This window comes from Callospermophilus lateralis, chromosome 10 (assembly GCF_048772815.1).
Source record: "Callospermophilus lateralis isolate mCalLat2 chromosome 10, mCalLat2.hap1, whole genome shotgun sequence".
NCBI lineage: Eukaryota > Metazoa > Chordata > Mammalia > Rodentia > Sciuridae > Callospermophilus > Callospermophilus lateralis.
This window is the reverse complement of record NC_135314.1, coordinates 77,285,341-77,306,590: the sequence shown is the minus strand read 5'-3', so window position 1 is coordinate 77,306,590 and position 21,250 is coordinate 77,285,341. Positions and strand designations below refer to the sequence as shown.

General features: G+C 39.1%; 1 protein-coding gene across 3 annotated transcripts in view; it reads left to right on the top strand.

Annotated features, from left to right (window-relative positions):
• Col8a1 (collagen type VIII alpha 1 chain) overlaps positions 1 to 16,974 on the top strand; it is a 149,641-nt gene extending 132,667 nt beyond the window's left edge. For 2 of the 3 annotated variants that reach the window (XM_076868463.2, XM_076868464.2), the window contains 2 exons: positions 8,054 to 8,384; positions 12,334 to 16,974. In XM_076868463.2, the coding sequence (XP_076724578.2) occupies positions 8,057 to 8,384; positions 12,334 to 14,243 (2,238 nt within the window). In that variant the 5' untranslated portion in view covers positions 8,054 to 8,056 and the 3' untranslated portion in view covers positions 14,244 to 16,974. The remainder of the gene's footprint in view (positions 1 to 8,053; positions 8,385 to 12,333) is intronic. The other variant, XM_076868465.2, reaches the window with a different exon arrangement.
• Positions 16,975 to 21,250: the final 4,276 nt, after the last annotated feature.

Here is a 21,250-nt window from a genome sequence, read left to right as displayed (position 1 = left end):
CAATCTTTTGATTTTGATTTTTATTTTCTTGATTTTTTAAGTCACACACTCTTTTTTTGTCCCTCAACTTTGTTTTTTAATTTAATTTCTTTCTTTTTTTTTTTCTAGTCAGGTACAGTTTTCTCATCATAGGAATATTTACAGAAAGGTTGTTCAAACTCTCCCTGTTCCATCCCCAACTGGAATAGTGAAAAGTAACAAATTATGAAATCGATCTAACTTTTGGGCATCCAAAAGCTCTAACACTGAAATTCATAAATTCATTTAACTGTGAAATATGTATGTGTTCTTCACATTCACAGTTACCAGAAAACTTAAGAACCGGAGGGACCTTGAAGTCATCTAGCCAATGTCCTCATTCTGCAAATGAAGGAAATGACACCCAGTTGGGATAGGTGACTTGCTTAGGTCACAGCTAGATATTAGGTACTCTGTGCTTTGGAAACAATGATGCTTTCATATTATGGGAAGAAAAAAATTCCACTTTAGAATTTTCTCTTGTAAGAGTTCTCTCAAGTGTTTTATAAACTGTTTAGCAGCTGACACTATTCCAGTTAGAGAAACAAAAGGAGTTAATTTCAGGCTTCAAATATGTGAGCTATTATTTTAAGAAAAATATTCTCCAGATGTTTCCCACCTCCTCTGAGAATGGAAAAAAGAGGAAATGAGCTTAAAGTTCAGCAGAAGAGATTCAGATTAGATATTAGGAAATCTACTGTGAAATACTGCAATTGGTTACTGGGAATGTTGTGAAATCTCCTCCTCTGGAGAGATTTTGGAATGTGGTGGTTGGCCATTCATTTCAAGGGGGTGATGTGGGTGGCCCGTTTCTAGAGCTAGGGGCAAATCCTACTTGACTTCTCAAGTTCAGCAGGTTCCATGAGGTCATGTTGTGCCTATAGCTAGTAGGTAGGGTAGATGACTGCTCTTAATTATAGCAGAATTCAGGATTCATCAGTGAAGTTTATTATTCAAACTCAGTTGTACATTTATATAAGTTCTGATAGGTATAAATGGGCAGATGGACTACAGTCAACAAATGCCTATTGGATGGTCTTGCTCACTATCTCCATTGATCAGCATCTGACAGGCTTTTAATTTGGGCTCCATCTCAGCATATTTACTCAGCAGTGGCTTTCAGACATCATGAATAACTAGTCCAAAAAGCAGAGTGTGGGATCCTGGCCAAGATCTTGTACCATATATAATGGACAAATTATTTCTTTCAACCAAGAATAAAGCCTTGATACTTGGAGAACAAGATAGAGAAAGATGAGTGCAGTTTGACAAATCTCTACCTAATAAAACAAAGTAGAAAGCTTATTAGCTAATGTATTGGATGGTGGCCTCTAGAAGTAACCATACAGGAATTTTAGATTTCTAATTTGGAATACAATAGAGATAAGCAGGATTTCAGTGAAATAATCAATCATAAGTACAGGTTGGTGAGATATCAATTAAAACAATTTCAAATGTCAGAAAAAGACCTAACAAATGGGCCTGGGGTTGTAGCGCAGTGATAGAGCTCTTGCCTAGCACGTGTGAGGCACTGGGTTCAATCCTCAGCACCACATAAAAATAAACAAATAAAATAAAGGTACTATGTCCATGTACAACAACTACAACAAAAATACCTAACAAATGGATATAGTATTAATGATATGGCATATTTGAAGTATGTTCATGGTGCCAACACAAAGTGCTCACAAATGTAGCTAAGAAGACTATAATGTAGATATTCACTGCCCCTCCATTCCCCAGCCATTCTTGGGGAATGACCTGTTTCTCTTATAGTCACTGGTTTTGCCCAGTGCCAATCTGGGCACAGCAGTGAATGATTCTTCTCAATACCCAAAAAATAATCTGTTCCCCCCAAAGGATCAGGTTTTCAGAAGATTTCAACCTAGGGGAGAAAAAGGAGAGAATTTTAAATAGATGTCCTGTAACAAATATCCAAAATGTCTTCTCCCCACACACACTACCCCTCCCCTGGAGATCTACTTTGATCTTCGTCTCCATGGAGGGCAATGAATGCTGCTCACACTTTATGTCCTCAGGATTCACCTAAGGGGGACGAATTTTTCCAATCTCTCTTATTTAGAGTTGCTTCTATCTTTCCTTAAAAGCCAGGTGCCAGCTCATCTAGGCATAGAAGTCTAAATTCCCACTACAAAAATGGGTCTCAAAAATGGTCACCACCCCACACCTGTGTCACCCTCTCCCACTTTTTCTCCAAAACATGTGAAACACCACATATTTACATTTTTTACTTCTTATGCCTCCACCAAAGCATCATCCTCAAACTATTAAAAACACAATTCTCACATATGTGTGTGTGTGAGAACATAAGTCAAATTGTATTTAACATGATGACAAAGTTGATTTAAAACAAAATATTAAAACCTTTAGTTTTTGATAACCAGTAGATAAAAAGAATGTTAAGAATATGTGAAATAAGATACAACTAGTTAATATGATTAAAAAAAAAACCCACTTGATCCTGAGAGCGGTTAATTAGAATAGTTTGTAGAGTTATTAATATCTGTAATACTAATTGATTATGCAACAAAGCTAAATACCTGGTTAGTTGACACCAGCATAGCTTATCTAAATATTCTTAGCATGACAAAAAAAGATCACACAATCATCCTTTGTCTTTGCTTTATAAGCAATTTGGGGATATGGTTTCTTAACATTCCCTTCCCAACCCCACCCACCATAAGAAAGCTACATGTGCACGACCATATATGAACCAAAAAAGGTAAGTCTTACAAGTTGTTCAGATAATCTTTAAAAAGCAGCAAAGTGATATGACAAGACAACAGATTGCCATATGAGTGTTCCCATCATTTTTAATAATCAAATCAAAAATAGGAGGGCTTTCTGTTAACAACTGTCATAGGCAGGATTTTAAACAGAGAGTGCTGTTCAAATATTTTCAAAAGACCCTAACCATCCTAAGAGTAGTAATTGTGAAGATCCATCAACAATCATCTAGAAAGTCTAAAGAATATCATACATTTTCCTTGTCCTCAGGAACCTCATAGTCATGTTCAGTCTAATAGAAAAGAAAGGAAGGAAGGAAGGAAGGAAGGAAGGAAGGAAGGAAGGAAGGAAGAAGATCAGTTAGAACTGCATTCAATTTTGTATTGAACTTTTAGTAGAACGTGTAGAAAAATGAAAATTGAGAAGGTAGCACTTGGGGAAGATGATCAGAAAATGCCCTTATAAAAGAGACCCCAAACAGCTCTCTTGCCCCTTGTACCATGTGAGGATGCAGTGAGAAGATGATCATCATCTCTGAACCAAGAACATGCCCTCACCAAACACCCAATCTGCTGGCATCTCAAGTTTGGACTTCCTGGCTTCCAGAACAGTGAGCAATAAATTTCTCTATCCAAGCCACCCAGTGAGGGTACTTGGTTATAGTAGTCTTGGCAAACTAATAGCCAGTTTATAGTATTTTCATTATAGAGCACTCAAATCTGAAATTATAAAATTTATTTTTAACCTATCACCTGTCTCCCCATACTAGAATGAGAGTTCAGTAAGACTTCACCTTTTTAATTGACCTCAGTTTGTTTCTCTTGTATCCAGGAAATTATTAACAATTGGAATCTGCTCAATAAATATCTATACGTAACAAATTAATTTCTCTGAGAAATGAAAAAAAGAGAGAATTTTCTTTGAGAGGCATGGAAAAACCCAGAAGACAATTCTGGTGAACAATGGAAGAGGATTCTGCCTGACTGTCCCTATCTTCAGGGGGCAAATATTAGGCTCTTGAAAAGCTAAAAGTTTTGTATAAGGGCAAGAGTGGGGCACAGAAGACTGGCTCAGGAGCAGATGAGAGAGGCTTGTCCACACCACATAGCACAGATGCAGATGTGTTGTTAGCACTATGTGAAAGAGAAAGTTGGAATTAGAGCAAGGATTGAAGGTTGAAATGCTTAAACATTCTTTTGGATAGCAAGCCAAAATCTCATGAGGATAAATGTACGAATAGAATGCTTAGGAGTGTCTGAAATAATATATATCCTGTTATCCTGCTATGTACATTACGAGTCACAAGAGGGAACTGAAACTCACTGCAGCCCTCCCCAAATATAGGGAATAATTTAGGGCTATTCAAAATGATTAGGATTGGCAACTCTGACACCAGAATAAATGGTTAGACCAGTCACTTTTTCTTTTTTTTCTTCTTCTTCTTTTGCCATTTTAAAAAAGTATAGTTTAATGGCCATTATTGTTTTACTCATGTTAGGTTTATCATTATTGAAGTTAACCTCACGTTTACTTTGGCTAGTATCCCTCTTTGAAAATCTGACATTTCAGTTGGTTTGGATTTGCCTTTTTGGTTGTGCTCCATTAACAACTTAAATTTTAATAGTGCTTTTTATCTTATAAAGAATTCATGTTAAAATTTTTACCCTTAAGCAGCTCTGAGGGACAGGCAGATATTATTTCTACCTTATAGGTGAGGAAACTGAGGCACAGTAAATATAAAGGACTTACCCAAAGCTACAGGCATGAAGAATGGCAGAGCTAAAACTCTACTCAAATGCAAGTCTTTTGATTTCTACAATGTGTTTCCCATATAACATGGCAGCCACCACTAAGCCAGCCTGTATGGCAAACGTCCAGTGTCTACACACATTAGATGTATTTTTATCTTCATGTATACACATACTCCCCAGTTGTCAAATAGAAATTAAGGGGGAAAAATCAAGGAGAACTCAAAATAGTGTTGTGTGCTGCATTCTCAGGAAAAAAGAAGCAAGAACACCCACTACCACCATTTCCTCCCAGCAAGAATTCTGAGGTCCCTTCTTCCACCAGATGTTTGTATAGTATTACACAAATCTGATGTTCTTTGAGTGATTTGAGAGAGCCACCACGCCGCTTTGACCACCGAAAACATCCTCAGGGACAGGAGGGAAATTAGTAGGGATAAGTCAAGCAGTAAATTCTAACTAGGGTCCCTATATAAATATTCAAGTTAAAACTGAACAAAGTTTATTTAAATAAAGAGCCAGAGAAATGGCAGATGGCAGACCTAAGGAGTTGGTTTCAGGGAGAGAAAAGCCAAGCCTCTGACAGGAAGTAATGGAAGGAAAGCAGGATCTTTGGTATTCAACTGGTCTTCCAGGCATTCTGCCTCCTTCCAGTTTTCCAGTACTTCACTAGATTGTCCTGGTTTGAAGATTATTAACTATAATCCAACACGTTCACTGAATTGAGGGAAGAGTGAAGGGCCAAGTGTGCCAGCTTATTATTAAAAAAAACATCACCACAAGTTTAAGATTTGATAATTGAATTCATGCATCCCCAAAGGCAGAATTAGGTCCCTGCTCATACATTACCAGGTATTACCACACATTTCCCGTGTGGAATAACACTTTCAGCTCTCTAAAGAATACCTTAGAGAAACTGAATGTTAGAGCTAGACAGGATCCAAAAGAAAAACTAAGCTCTACTTTTAGTAAATGGAGAACTTGAAGTGATTTTTGTTAGATACACATAACTAGACAAGAAATAAGGTCTCAGTACTGAATTGAGTGGGAAAAAGAAAGAAACAGATGTATATATAATACTCTCTAATTTGTGTTTTAAATGGATGTATATTATATTGCCTATTCATAGATTATCTCTGAAAAACTATGTGGAACTAATAAGAAAAACTATTGCTTCCAAGAGAAGGGATTTGAAAGAACAGAAATAGAAGGGAAATTTTTTTTTCCCGAGAATGTTCTTTGAATAATCACTAATATTGAACACACCTGACACCCCTGCTAAAATAATATAAGTTCCATGAGAGTAGGGCTCACTGGGCATATTATATTCATTTTTACAATCCCTGGGTGGGCCTAGCATTGTTTCTGGTAAGAAGTCAACAAATTATTGTTGAGTACTTAAGGGCAGATTTTCTCTTTCCACCTAAAATAAATTTGGCTATTAATGAGTATAAATCAATATTAATTTGTGCTTTTTTCCCAAATATTTTATAACAATCATTCTTAGAGGAATAGAAAAATAACAGTTTTCTATCTGCTCTCATTTTACCGGTGTGTATATATGTGTGTGTGTGTGTGTGTGTGTGTGTGTGTGTATAATTCAGAGTATGCCTGAAATAAAACAGTTCTTAAAAATATTCTAATTTATGAAATTAAGAAAGTTTTATAAATCATACTGCTGACAAATGTTTCTTCATTTTTTCCCCGAAGGAGAAAAAAAAAAGATTAGTTAGTATATTTAGAAAAACTGGAAAGCAGTGAATTTTGTGGTAGGGATTCATATTGAATATTTTCTTAGGTGCTTTTTATTAACCAATTCTTCTGCAGCTTGTTCACACTCTTGGCATTACCCTTGAATAGGATGTCGCAAATTCAACGCACATTTTCTAAGAAGTGGGAAACTATGATCCAGAATTAAGTAAGGCAGAAGTAAAGAAAACAAACTCCCATGAAAATGGAAATTAAATTATATATAGAGAGAAGTTTTTTCAAAGTGTTCCGGAAGATTGTGAAAAATATGCTCGCTCGCTCGCTCTCTCCACCCCCACAGCATTATGATGAGACTCCACTAGGATTCCAATTTTCATAAAGTCTCTTAATAAAGTACGAGAATACCGCGGGTGTAGGACCATGAGGGTACCACGGGTTGGGGGTGGGGCGGGATAACGGAGCAGATCCCAGGGTGCGTCGCGCTTGCCCCCTAGTGTGCATTTCCTTGTACTGCATCTCCCTGGGCTGTTTGCTCTTCAACCTAGAGTGAATCTAAACCGAGGTCTTCTCAAGCTGGTTTTTATAAACAGTCAAACTTCGTTTGTATTTTTCCTGTTAACTGCTAATCAGTAAAGAGTGCTGTTAAAGGACTTAGAAAGAGTTTGTCTTGTTAATAGTCAAACATCTCCCTCTTATTTATGTAATGGATTTGCTTTGCAAACTCCTTTATTTCATAAAAGTGCAAAGATAAAATTTAATGGACTCTAAATCCAATTAACCAAATTCTAAACTAATGACTTCATAGTATTTAAATCGAAAAAAGAAATGTTCATAGTCGTAATTGTGATTTTTTTTAATGACATTTCAGGGCTATTACATGGAACATCTTTTCTCCAATTCAGAAGACCTCTGCAGGTTTTGGTAGCATTTGCTTTTACATTTATTTTACATTTACATCCATAGTTATATTTATTCGTGACTAAATAAAAGCATACAAAAAGCATTCTAGCTGGTGAAAAATCTCTGTCCCTGGCATAAAGCCTATAAATTCTTAACTATTTCCAGTTAGGAAAGAATTCTGGCACTTATTAACAGAGTATAAATGCCACCAAATTTGCAGAATCTAGCCTCTTAGGATTAGGTTTTGGGCAACTGAAGAACACCCCAATACAAGTGGAATGAAGAAGATAAAACATTATTTCTCTATTGGGTAAACAAATTGTAAATTCAGGGATTGGCATGGTGCCTCCGAATTCATCCAGAGCTAAAGTTGCTTCAAACTTGTTACTTTACCAAGCTCAGTGCATACCAACCAACCTCTTGTCCCAGGTGCCTGATCCACACCAGGCATTCCAACAACAAAAGGAAGAAAGGGAAGAACATGCTCATTTCCTATTAGGATTCTTCTTGGTAGTTGCACTGATTGTAACTACTCCCAGTCCGCCAGGACTTTGTCACAAGAACACACACCTAACTGAAATGTCTTCATTAAGGACTGCTGCTCTAGTCCCAGCTGAAAATCAGGGCTTTGGATACTAGGTAAAAAGTGGGGGCAGAATTGCTATTTGGAGACCAGAAGTCTCTGCCATAGCCTCTGTTCTCACCAGTTATCTTCTTTTGACAGAACTCACACTTCTGGTTTTTATTTTGTTTTTTGGGGTTTTTTTTTTTTTTCTGTTAAAAAGCAGATCTTTATTCCACCTGCCTTCCATTCATTAAGCTCTGATGTTAAAGACTTTACTTGCCTGACTCTTCCCCATTCTTTCTCTAGGCAAATGGCAGTGCCTTGGCCTGCGGGTTTTCACCATGTTGGTGCATTCCTTCCACAGGTGATGGCTGTGCCACCTGGGCCTCTGCAGCTGCTGGGAGTGCTGCTCACCATTTCCCTAAGCTCCATCAGGCTCATTCAGGCTGGTGCCTACTATGGGATCAAGCCACTGCCACCTCAAATTCCTCCTCAGATGCCACCGCAAATTCCACAATACCAGCCCCTGGGCCAGCAAGTACCTCACATGCCTTTGGGCAAAGATGGCCTTGGCATGGGCAAGGAGATGCCCCATTTGCAATATGGCAAAGAGTATCCACACCTACCCCAGTATATGAAGGAGATTCAACCGGTGCCAAGAATGGGCAAGGAAGCAGTACCCAAGAAAGGCAAAGGTAATCTCACACTGGTATGCTGTCATCAAACCACAGCTTTCCAACTTCTTAAATGATGGAGGGGGTAGAAGATGAATTTTTAAAACTTTTATTTTAGGAATTGACATTTATTAAATTCCTACTTTGTTCCAAACTCTATTCTTGAAAAATTCAAGTCTTAAAGAAAGATTCATGGGTTTGATCACCAGCACCACACACAACTTAAAAAAAAAAAAAAGATAAAATTACAATTTTATGTTTGATTTTGTTATTTTAACTAGCATTAGATGAATCAAAATATATTTAATCACAAATACTCTATCCCCTTATTTATTTATTTTTTATTTATTCAAACATTCATCAATTAGGACTGGGAATGTGGCTCAGGTAGAGCGCTTACCTGGCATGCATGAAGCCCTGGATTCAATTCTTAGCACCCTACAAAATTAAAAATAATTTAAAACAAACAAAAAAAATCCAGCAACTATCCAGGGAGAATCAATTTTTGTGTCAGGCTCTGGGCCTGATGTTACAGGATAAAGCAGTAGAGGAAAAAAAGAAAGAAAGAAAATAAAAAGAAAGGAAACAAGTCACTCTTCTGAACTAGGGGAACAGTGTTGTAAGGACCAAATATGTTAAGAGAAAAAACACATGAAAGCATCTTGCAAACTAGGTGTTAGATAAATGCAAGTGGCTTTAATACTGCTTTAATAAAGCTATAAATGTCGATCAATAAATCAGCAAAAGGGGATTAAAGAGTGCAGACTGCATCTAGATGACACCTGAAGATTTGTCCCCATTACTTTCTGGGCATATTTATTAGTTGTTGAACATCTAAAAATGCCTATCACTATGACAGATGTTTTCTTAAGTTTGGCCGGTTTATCTAGAGTTCTCAGAAATGCAGTATTGGTCTAAACTATGGAATCAACCTAGGTGTTCTTCAACAGATGAATGGATAAAGAAATTGTGGTATATATACACAATGGTATATATGGTATATATATATTAAAGAAGAGTGAAATTATGGCATTTGCCAGTAAATGGACAGAACTAGAGAATATCATGCTAAGTACAGTAAGCCAATCCCAAAAAACCAAAGTCCAGATGCTAATTCATGATAAGGGTGTGGTGGGCTAGGGAAGAATAGAGGTACTTTGGATTTGACAGAGAGAAGTGAAGGGAGGGGAGGGGTTTGGGGGTAGGAATGATAGTAAATGGATTGGACATTATTACCTCATGTACATATATGATTACACAACCTGTGTAACTCTACATCATGTACAACCAGAAGAAGGAGAAGTTATACTCCATGTGTCAAATGCATTCTACTGTCATATATAACTAATTGGAACAAATTAAAAAATAAAATAAGAAAGAAATGCAGTACTGGTAGGAAAAACTGCTGCATCATAATAGCAATGGCTTTTGAGGAAGTAGAGGTCACCCCGTAAGACCCTACAATCATGGGAAGATTCACTCTGGAGAACTGCTGGATTTGGTGTTCTGAGGCCTTGGGGCCTCAGTCCCAGAGAGAGACACCTAGTCATTTGACTTCCCTGAGCTTAATTGTCTTCATCTTTAAAATAAGGTTGTTGAGAGAATCACTGACCTAAGGTAAGCAGTGCTGAGTAAACGCTAAAGCATGATAGGAATTTTTAGTTGCTGTAGTTGGTAATTCATAGATCCTCAGTCACAACAGAGTATGTCCCAGGCACTGTGCTGCATGGCAGGGACTTCTGACAGAAAAGATGTGACCTTCCCCCAAACACTTCCTTGAATGGTAACTACACAGCTCAATGTTTGGGAATAACATTCCTTAATAGTTCTGTGATAGTGTCTCAGCATAAGAGAAGTGTTCCCAATTTTCTTCTCTTAGGAGCTAGTATGCCACTTAGGGGATTATTTCAGCTTCTTCTCCCCACTTCCTTTCTTAAATAGCTTGCCTGTGAGTTTTGGTACCTCTTTTACCTTTTCTCCTATTTGAAAAAATATAGAGTTCTATGGTTCTATTTTGTTCCCTGACAGTAGCTCTGTAAAAGTATAATGGTCAGGATTAAGATGTTATTATTAGTGAAATATTTCATTTCTTCACGCAACCTATTATTCCCAGCAGCAGGGGAGATTCAGAGTTCTGTTTATCTGCAGGGCACATACAGAACAATATAACAGCATGCACTTTGTATTTCAGGACTGATTCAAGAAGGTGTAATACCTTTCCTATATATCCTCTAATTATGAAATGTGCTGTATAATCCTTGCTGTACAGACAGGCAAGGAGAGGTGCTGATAGCAAAAGCTCTCCTGTAGATATCTCACACTGAGACTAGAAAGATAAGCAGAGCTTCATGCTCCTAACCAAGATCTCTTCTTTATCCAGACTGCTTGTCATCCAAAAATATCTTCTTTATCCCTCCTGTTTAAAAATCAAATTTGTATATAAGAAATAATTTGGGAAGTAAAGAATTAATATTAGAGGCTAGGTAAATCCTACAGCACATTAGATAAATTATACAAATCCACTGGCTCTTGAGAACAGATATAGAAAGACGTTATTGAACTACGTACAAAATAAAATATTTTCATTCCTTCCTGAATTCACATGATGACTTTCATCATCACATCATACTGTATTTCAACACATGAGGAAATATCATTTGGTTCTAAAATATTATGTTAAAATATTATCCAGGCATAAAAAAGATAAATACCACATGTTCTCATTCTATATCTGGAATCTAAAACAATCAAACGCACTGAAGCAGATAATAGAATGGTGGTTACCAAAGGATGGGGAATGGGAAGATGGTGGTTGAAGGAGTCTAGGCCACAGGCAGGGGGAATATGGTTTCAAATGGTAGGATTTTGGGGTTTGTTTGTTTGTTTTAAGATCTACTACACAGTTTGGTGACTCTAGTTAATAGTAATGTATTATACATTTCAAAACTGCTAAGAGTAAATTTCAGATGTCACTATAAAAATAAGCATTTAAGAAGATGGAGATGCTAATTATCTTAATTATTCCACATTATAGCCATAAATCATAACATGGATTGCAACTCATTAATGTATACAATTATAACTTGTTGGTTTATTTAAATTTTTTAAATAAAATTAAAACCAAAAGAATAGGAAAAATAAAATATCACTTCAAGTAGGAAAAATAGAAAAAAAAAACAGAGAATGACTCCAACACTAAGATATACATACACATATCTAGAACAAATAAGATGAAAATGCATATAAATGTCAAGTGTCTAAGTTCTGAGTTTTTGGGCAACTCTGAATTTTCCTTATACATCTTTGAAGTTTCCAATTTCTCTATGATGAACACATCATAATATCTTCAAGTTTTGTACTTAGAAAAATGTTGCTTCATTACTTTTTAGCTTTTTTAACTTAACCAATGCTGATATAAGCAGCTGCACATATCAGTTTTCAAAACAGTACCTCAAATAGAAAAAAGAAATTACCACCCTGCACCATGTACAGCTAGAGGAAGTTGTATTCCATTTGTGTACAATGTATAAAAAGCATTTTACTGTCATGTATAACTAATAAGAACAAATTTAAAAATTTTTAAATAAATTTTTAAAAATTAAAAAGAAAACAGAAATTATCAGTTTGGTTTCTTTTTTAATATTTATTTTTTAGTTTTAGGTGGATACAATATCTTTATTTTATTTTATTTTTTATGTGATGCTGAGGATCAAACCCTATGCCTCACAAGTGCTAGGCGAGCACTCTACCACTTGAGTCACAACCCCAGCCCCTAGGTCTCCTTTAAATATTTATATTACACAGTCTTGGAAGATGAGCGCATTAGTTCTAGTCTTTCCTCTCCATAGTAAGATGTCTAAACAAAGATCACCATGACTTTGTTGAAATAAAAGATAACTAACCTCCCTCTCTCCTTCTCTTTCTCTCTCTTCCTCTCTCCTGCCCTCTACCTTTCCATCTTCTTTTTCAGCAGAAATACCATTAGCCAGTTTACGAGGAGAACAAGGTCCCCGTGGAGAACCTGGCCCAAGAGGACCACCTGGGCCCCCTGGCTTGCCAGGTCATGGGATTCCTGGGATCAAAGGAAAACCAGGGCCACAGGGATATCCAGGAATTGGAAAGCCAGGTATGCCTGGAATGCCTGGAAAGCCAGGAGCCATGGGAATGCCTGGGGCCAAGGGCGAAATCGGACCCAAAGGGGAAATTGGGCCAATGGGGATCCCAGGACCACAAGGACCTCCAGGGCCTCATGGACTTCCTGGCATAGGGAAGCCAGGTGGGCCAGGGTTACCAGGGCAACCAGGAGCAAAGGGTGAGAGAGGACCCAAAGGACCACCAGGACCTCCAGGCCTTCAGGGTCCTAAAGGAGAGAAAGGCTTCGGGATGCCAGGTTTACCTGGCCTGAAGGGTCCTCCAGGTATGCATGGCCCTCCTGGCCCTGTCGGACTGCCAGGAGTGGGGAAACCAGGTGTGACAGGCTTCCCTGGGCCCCAGGGCCCTCTGGGGAAGCCAGGACCTCCAGGAGAACCTGGCCCACAAGGCCCTATCGGGGTGCCAGGGGTTCAAGGACCTCCTGGAATACCAGGAGTTGGAAAGCCAGGCCAGGATGGGATCCCTGGTCAACCAGGATTTCCAGGTGGCAAGGGGGAGCAAGGACTACCAGGGCTGCCAGGACCCCCAGGTCTTCCAGGAATTGGGAAACCAGGCTTCCCAGGACCTAAAGGTGACCGGGGTATAGGGGGTGTTCCTGGGGCTCTTGGACCAAGAGGAGAGAAAGGACCAGTAGGTGCCCCTGGAATGGGAGGACCCCCAGGAGAGCCAGGCCTGCCTGGAATCCCAGGTCCCATGGGCCCTCCAGGTGCTATTGGTTTCCCTGGGCCCAAAGGAGAAGGTGGGGTTGTGGGGCCACAAGGGCCACCAGGTCCCAAAGGCGAGCCAGGGCTTCAAGGCTTCCCAGGAAAGCCAGGTTTTCTTGGTGAAGTAGGACCCCCTGGCATGAGAGGTTTGCCAGGTCCTATAGGTCCCAAGGGGGAAGCTGGGCATAAAGGATTGCCTGGGCTCCCTGGTGTTCCCGGGCTTCTTGGACCCAAGGGAGAACCAGGCATTCCAGGGGATCAGGGGCTACAGGGTCCCCCAGGTATCCCAGGCATTGCAGGCCCTAGTGGCCCCATTGGACCACCTGGGATTCCAGGCCCCAAAGGGGAACCAGGCCTTCCAGGGCCTCCTGGGTTCCCTGGTGTAGGCAAGCCTGGAGTGGCAGGCCTTCATGGCCCCCCAGGGAAACCAGGTGCCCTAGGTCCTCAAGGCCAACCTGGCCTTCCAGGGCCCCCAGGTCCTCCAGGGCCCCCGGGCCCGCCAGCTGTGATGCCCCCTACACAACCACCCCAGGGAGAGTATCTGCCAGATATGGGGCTGGGAATTGATGGTGTGAAACCCCCCCATGCCTATGGGGCTAAGAAAGGCAAGAACGGAGGCCCAACCTATGAGATGCCCGCGTTTACTGCTGAGCTGACCGCACCTTTCCCGCCGGTGGGAGCCCCAGTGAAGTTTGACAAGCTGCTCTATAATGGCAGACAGAACTACAACCCACAGACAGGCATCTTCACCTGTGAGGTCCCCGGCGTCTACTACTTTGTATACCATGTTCACTGCAAGGGAGGCAACGTGTGGGTTGCTCTGTTCAAAAACAACGAGCCCATGATGTACACATACGACGAGTACAAGAAGGGCTTTCTGGACCAGGCATCTGGGAGTGCCGTGCTGCTGCTCAGGCCCGGGGACCGCGTGTTCCTCCAGATGCCCTCAGAACAGGCTGCGGGACTGTACGCCGGGCAGTATGTCCATTCCTCGTTTTCAGGATATTTATTATATCCCATGTAAAAAAAAAAAAGAAAAAGAAAAAGAAAAAGAGAGATTTAATAGAAGACAAGAAAATGATGCAACAAAAAATTCAGATGAAAAACATAATTGCTTCAGAACATTTATATAGTTGGAAAGTTATATTTAAGTGAAAATTCAGACCATCATGTACAAATAAAAACTAAGATGCATGTTTAATACTCTGCACAGCAGTTTGTCATTGAAAACAATGGGATAGATTTATGTATCAAGTACTGACACTTGTGTTGTACCCACTGGAATCACATTAGTTGTCATACGTTATTTGCTCTCACGATAACCTGCTTATTCAGATCAGTCAACATGTCAGTACAAAAGATCATAGCTATCCAAAGTCACTCACTCATATTGTTTCCTTTAAAGTATTTATAAATATGCCTTAGAGAAATGTCAGTGATAACAGTTACATACCATATTTACTTTCAGAGTTTCCTCTCCATCTGTGCAGATACATAGCCATGGAATGTTCTGGGGAGTTCTGTAGTGTTCCTGTCTCAGTGGGAGTCAGAGAGGGCCATGGAAACCTTAGTCCTTTGTAGTACTAGGGATATTTCTCTAGTGATAGAGGCTGGGGGGTTTTGTTGTTGTTGTTTGTTTGTTTGTTTGTTTTGGTTCTTATCAATGAGAAGTTCTAGTCAGAATTGTATGTCTGGAGTCTGGAAAAAAAAATTAAGGAAGAGTACCATTGTCTATCTGTGCTGAGCATTGGGTAGGATGCCAATGTGAGGCCAAGACAGAGCCCCACAGGAGCTAACAAACCAGTGGGGAGACATAAGCAGTGATTAACTCATTTATTCCTCAAGGAATTCTTTTAGAGTTGTTCTGTGACTTATTTAGTTTTTTCTTCCCTCTGTGTAATTTCTACCATGGCCTAACCAACATAAATACCTGGAAGCCATAAGAAAAAAAAAAGGAACCCTTCAGTAAACTTTTTAGCTTTATGGAATATTTATTATTGATAGTAATTGTCAATTGTGTTTACATTCATTAAAAAATTGCCTCCTTTGCCTGTACACACAAACAATCACAGTGAGGTTTTAACCATAGAGATATTGATATTCTTTAGTAGCTGAAGAATATCTCCCTGTGTAGTATGTAAGCGAATTCATGTGTCATCTGAGGTTTCAAATCAATTTCCTAAATCCAAGCCATTTTTTATTGGGGGAAAAAATTCAAAATTCATAGGAAAATAAGTTTCTATTTTAAAAAAGGTAATTAGGCAGTTTGATATTTTAAAAGAGGTGATGTTTCTAGGTGTTGATACAAAAAAGGAAAATAACTGTCTCTTCAGCAGCAATCTGTGGAAGAGATATCCAGAATGTCATAGGGCAACAATGGCCCAGGCCATCTATGTGGCCCTTTACTTAGCACAAGTCAACAAATAAAACAAATTTGAAAGGAAGACATAAATAGTGGTCCAGGTTTTCATTTAGGCATATATTAGCTGATTTAAGCATTGCTTAAAACAGACAAATCACTTCAAATCTGCTATTAGCTGTGGATGCTGTTAGACACTTGGGGAAATGATATGGAGCTGTAATAGTGAAATCATATTTTGTTTCTCAAAAATTAATTGAGTACATAGTTATAGATGGGAAAATACACAAATAAAAAGCACAGGGAAATGTGTCTATGTAAAATTTCAATCATTTTTGGACTGGAGGTGTAACTCAATACACAAGGCCCTGGGATTAATCCCAGTACCACAAAATAATAATAATAATAATAGAAATTATTTTTACCATCACAAAAGTTCTTCTCTTGGTCAAATATGTATCTTCTCCCTATGAAGTATACAAGCATCATTTCTTCTCATTTTTTTAAGAAGAGAAATTAGTTCGTTATCCCAAAATTTCTTATTCACTGCTAATTAGATAACACACTTTTCCCATTAAAAAGTTGTCCTAAGCAACCTTCATTTTCAAAGTGGACAGCATATATGTGGCCATATGTCCTTTGAGTTGGTCTTGAGGATGCTGGTTTGGGGCTGGTGACTTTGGAGGTAACAGATTCACTGGGTTCCTTCTGCTAATAGGTACACTGACATGGCTTGGAGGCAAGTCAGACCAGCTGATCTGTAAAATTGTATTTATCTGTACATGTATGGACTCTTAATTTCCATCAAGCAAGAGAGAAATTATCTCTTTAAAAACAAATTCACTTTTCAAAATATCTTCCAACTTATTTATTGGTTGTTACGCAATTGCCTATATATATATATAGATAGATAGATATATAGATATATGTATGTGTGTATGTTTATTATCAGGCATATGCTTCTAACTTTTAGATGGAGGAGGAGCAAAATTTATGCCAGATACTGTGTATTCTACAATGGTGCTAATCTAAAGCTAAATGATACTTCATTTAATTTAAAACAGAGTTTTAAATAATTATCTATGTACCTGTGTTTCCCTTTTGAGTGTTGCACATCATGTTAACACATTAATGTAAAAGCAGATAAAACAACTGCATGTTCTAAAGTCTAGGGATAATAGTATGATCTCTATTTCATTCAAAAATATCTAAAACTTTTCCACGTGAAATGGACCAAACTTGCATTTTCTTATTTAACTACAGAGTTTTAATACAGCATGACATCCTCCAGGGGAAAAGAGTGTCTGTAGTGGGTGGCTGTCCTCACATATTTACAAAATACAATGAATGGTGAACAGACTGGTAACTTGTTTGAGTTTCCATGATAGATTTGAGATTTAATGGCAAATCATTTTTTATTTAAATTTTTGTACTGATTTGAAAAAAAGTCATTAAATATCTTTGAAAGTATATTTCTCATCTTGTTCATGTTGCTCTTTGACACTGTATTAACCTCTTAAGTCCCCTCACATATACATTGTAGCAATTAGCAGCTGAACTAGAGGCTGAACAGGACAATTTATTCCTCTTTGACATAACAGCTCTGGATTTAAGCAGTCCAGGGCTCAATGGTAACCCAAGCAGGGGCCCAGTTTCCTTCTATCGTGTTTCTCTTCCACCCAGATATGTTGCCCTCCTCTCCGCAGTCTAGGATGGCTAACATCAGACACAGTCCAGCTAATGGGAGGGTGGAGAAAACAGAAGGGGAAGGTGTGTTTTTTGTCTTGAAAAACTCAAACCAACCACTGCATAGAGCACTCCCTCCCACATGCATTGCCCGGAAGGTAGTCACCTTGCCAGCAAGCTTCGAGATAGTGTGGGAAACTGAAGATTTATTCTGGGTAACTCCATGCCCAGCTCATACCCAGGAGGGTACTATTAAGAAGGGAAAACAGATTAGAACACAGTTAACTGCTGCATGTGCAGCATACATCAGCTAAGAAAGGACTTCCACAGTCCTCTCTTCTCCCTCTCTTCCGCCACATCAGAGCCACATATTGGAAAGGGAGATGGTGCTGCGTGTAGTCACAGAGCAGAAATCAGACCTGTTTCAAGAATCTAAAAGTCTCAGTAAGTATCACCAATAAGGAAATAACTCTTTTGTGATGATTTATAAAGCCCTGAGTGACTGTAACTTATCACATCTATAATATGAGAAAGGGACTGTTTAAATCATTGGGCGGGCAGGTATGTACCACCAGGTAACTTCTTTACACCGTCAGTGTGCAAGCTCAAAACCACAGCTTCCATTCCCATGTAGCCCAGTGGCTCTATTTTATTCCAGAACTATTTTGGAAGGTCTGTCTTTCAGAAAACATAACCATCACATCTTGTTGGCTTATGTAGGTAGATAGAAGGTTGAGCACAGGAGACACAGCAGGGAGGATTAATGGTTAGAATTCAGAATGCTGGACCAATGGGGCCAAACCATCATCACTGTGACAGAATAAAGAAACTCAAAATCGACATCATATTTACAGTACGTGTGTAGTAGCCCTTTACGTTAAACACAAAGTAGTCCCTATTGTGTGCCTGGTACACTACATGATCTGGGGCATAAAAAGCAACAGAAAACATAACCCTTCTCCTTAAAAATATTATCTTCTGCTTGGAGGATCTCAAGATGTTTTTTTTTTTTTTTTGCCACCAAAATTAGTCTGATTTTATTTTTATTTGTTTTTATTGGTTATTCAAAACATTACAAAGATGTTTGTTTTAAAAGTCAAAAGAGCAGGGTGATGTGAAGGTGACTGAATGCATACAAACTAGATAAATCCAGAAAGAGAAAGACTGATCCATGCTGCCCTTCCTGGGAGGACCACTCTGTCTTCCTGCTGTATAAACTCTTCCTTGCCCCTCTGGACACAGAGGAAGCTCTTCCTTCCCTTTGCACCGTCCCTATTGCCTAGATTGAGGCAACTTCTCCCCACATCACCACCCTGCTTTGTATGTTCTATCCCTTCACTATTTTTTTTCTGCTCTGTCCATGGCTATGATTAAAAAACATGATTCACCGGAGACAGGCACTTCATTTTTTCATCTTTGGATCCACACCCATCTCAGAGTAATGGTCCCAACACTAAGGTTGAGGAAATAATGAATTTCACAAGGATGCTGTGGGAAAGGGTCCTCAGTGGAGGTGAGATTAGACTGAATGGTAGGAAACTCCCTTCCAGCTCTGGCATTCCATGATTTTACAGAGGCTAACTATGGGATAAAACTTAATTTCAGCTGGGCACTGTGGCACATGCCTGTAATCTCAATCCAGAGACTGAGGCAGAAGGAAAGATTGTGAGTTCAAAGCCATCAGCAACTTAGAGATGCCCTATGCAACCTCACTGAGACCCTGTCTCTAAATAAAACATTTAAAAAGGGCCGGGGATGTGGCTCAGTGGTTAAGCACCCCTGGGTTCAATCCCTGGTATCAAAAAAAATGTAATTTCAAATAATTTATTGGAGGTGGTTGCTTAAAGAAATTAAGAATTTGAATAGAGGGAATATGAAGGTATTCCAAGAGGAAAGGAGAAATAGCCTTTCCTTCTCTAAGAGGAGGAAATTGGTGTGGGGAGGGCTGGGGCAGTGCTAAGTCAGGTGTTGGGAAGGGGAAATGTCTCAACTAGATTAGAGCCTCTATCCAAGGACTAGTGAAGGAAGTTGAATAACCCAACCAAAGGAGGGTCAGGTGATCCAACACTTTACACACAGGCAAGAGATGTTTCCATCTTATCTAGTATGAAATCAGATGATATTGTAGTTCCTTAAGTGAGAAAGTGGTGTAAAAATCAGTATTTTATTTTTAAAAAATGTTGATGATTGTATGATGACAACATCAGAAAAGGGAAGGTACACATTGTAAAGCCACTTAGGAGACCAGAGCAGCTTTCCTTCAGGAAGGCAATGACGGGTTGTGGCAAAGTGAGCCCTAGAGGAGCGTCTGGAGGGAGGAGAGTCAGACAGATTCCGTTTCAATTCCCAGTCTAATGCCAAAGACTGAGAATTGGAATAAAGAAGAATGGAAAAGATGAAAGACTGCACTTAACTTGGGAACAATACTGGACAACCTGATAAGGGGGAAGGAAGCTTGACCCCAAAGCAATTTTCCTCCCATTTATAAACTTGGAAGGCAGGAGGGGGTCATCAATGCAATTGGGTAGTCCACTAGTAGAGCCCATCCAGATGAAATAAAGGGAAGACACCTGGTTTCTTTAAAAAAGTGTTGAATTTGACCTGATGGTGAGTATACTGTTACCTAGGGCTTAAATAACAGAAATTCACTTCCTCAGTCTGGAAGCTAGAAGACCTGAAGGCAAGAGCAAGGTATCCATAGGTTCAATCCCAGGTATCAAAAAAAAAAAAATGTTGGTTTCTTCATAGGGTTGGTTTCTTCCAAGGTGTCTCTTCTTGGTTTGGGGATGGTTATCAGCTCCTTCACAGGGTCCCAATCACCATTATAAAGATAGTAGTCATACTGGATTAGGGTCCACCCTGTGACCTCATTTTAATTTAATGACCACTTTTGGGGGGGCTGTTCCAGGGATTGAACTCAGGGGCACTCAACCTCTGAGCCATATCCACAGTCCTATTTTGTATTTTATTTAGAGACAGGGTCTCACTGAGTTGCTTAGTGCCTCACTTTTGCAAGGCTGGCTTTGAACTCACAATCTTGCTGCCTCAGCCTCCCTAGCTGCTGAGATTGAAGGTGTGAGCCACCATGCCGAGATAATGGCCTTTTTAAAAGACATAGTTCCAAATACAGTCACATTTTGAAATACTGGGAGTCCAGGATTCATTATATGCATTTTGAAGGGTACAATTTAGCCCACAACATGTCCATGCTCCAGATGTGCCTTTGGTTGGAAGAGAAAGGGAGAGTGACCTAGTGGACTCTTGTGGTAAGAGGTAGAAAAAGGTAGCAATACGTTTTACCACATTTTGGAAGTTTTTCCCTCAAATGGTTCAATGGACTCTTAAAATGCAAGTTTTCATGCTTGTTTCATATCATGAATAACAAAAACATCCCCCAGAGTAGTCTTTTTCTTTTAGCAAAGAGTTGTACATCATTTCTGATGTTGCTTCATTTTCAAAACCAATCCTTTTGCCGGGATAAATTTTATTCTCATGTTATTTTTTATAAAGGGGAAAACCTATTCATGAGTTTTACTATCAGGGGGAAAACTATTAATACCTCAGAAAAGTATAATAAAATTTACATTAAAGCAGGACACATTATCCCACTTTAACAAGTAATCCAGAAGCTTCTTGTGTGATGCTGAAATGCAGGACCATTTCATCAAAGTTTCCTTTGAGGCATTCACAAGCTTTCCAAAGATTTTTTTTTTCTTTACTATCTTACTATAAGTAAAAATAGATTTTTTATTAAAATCAAAAGCACTTCTAAATTAAAGTTTCTAAATCACATGGAAAGCTATGTTTCATATGCCTTGTTAAAACCATCAAGACCTAAAAATTAATTTTATAATGAACATAGCTGATCAGTTCTCCTTTGACAAGTGAGTGGCTGGCAGCAATGTTCACATTTGCTCTTCATTCGTGGGACAAGAGACACAATGGGAAAAACTGATAGAACATTTACAGCTCTCTCCTTGCCTACT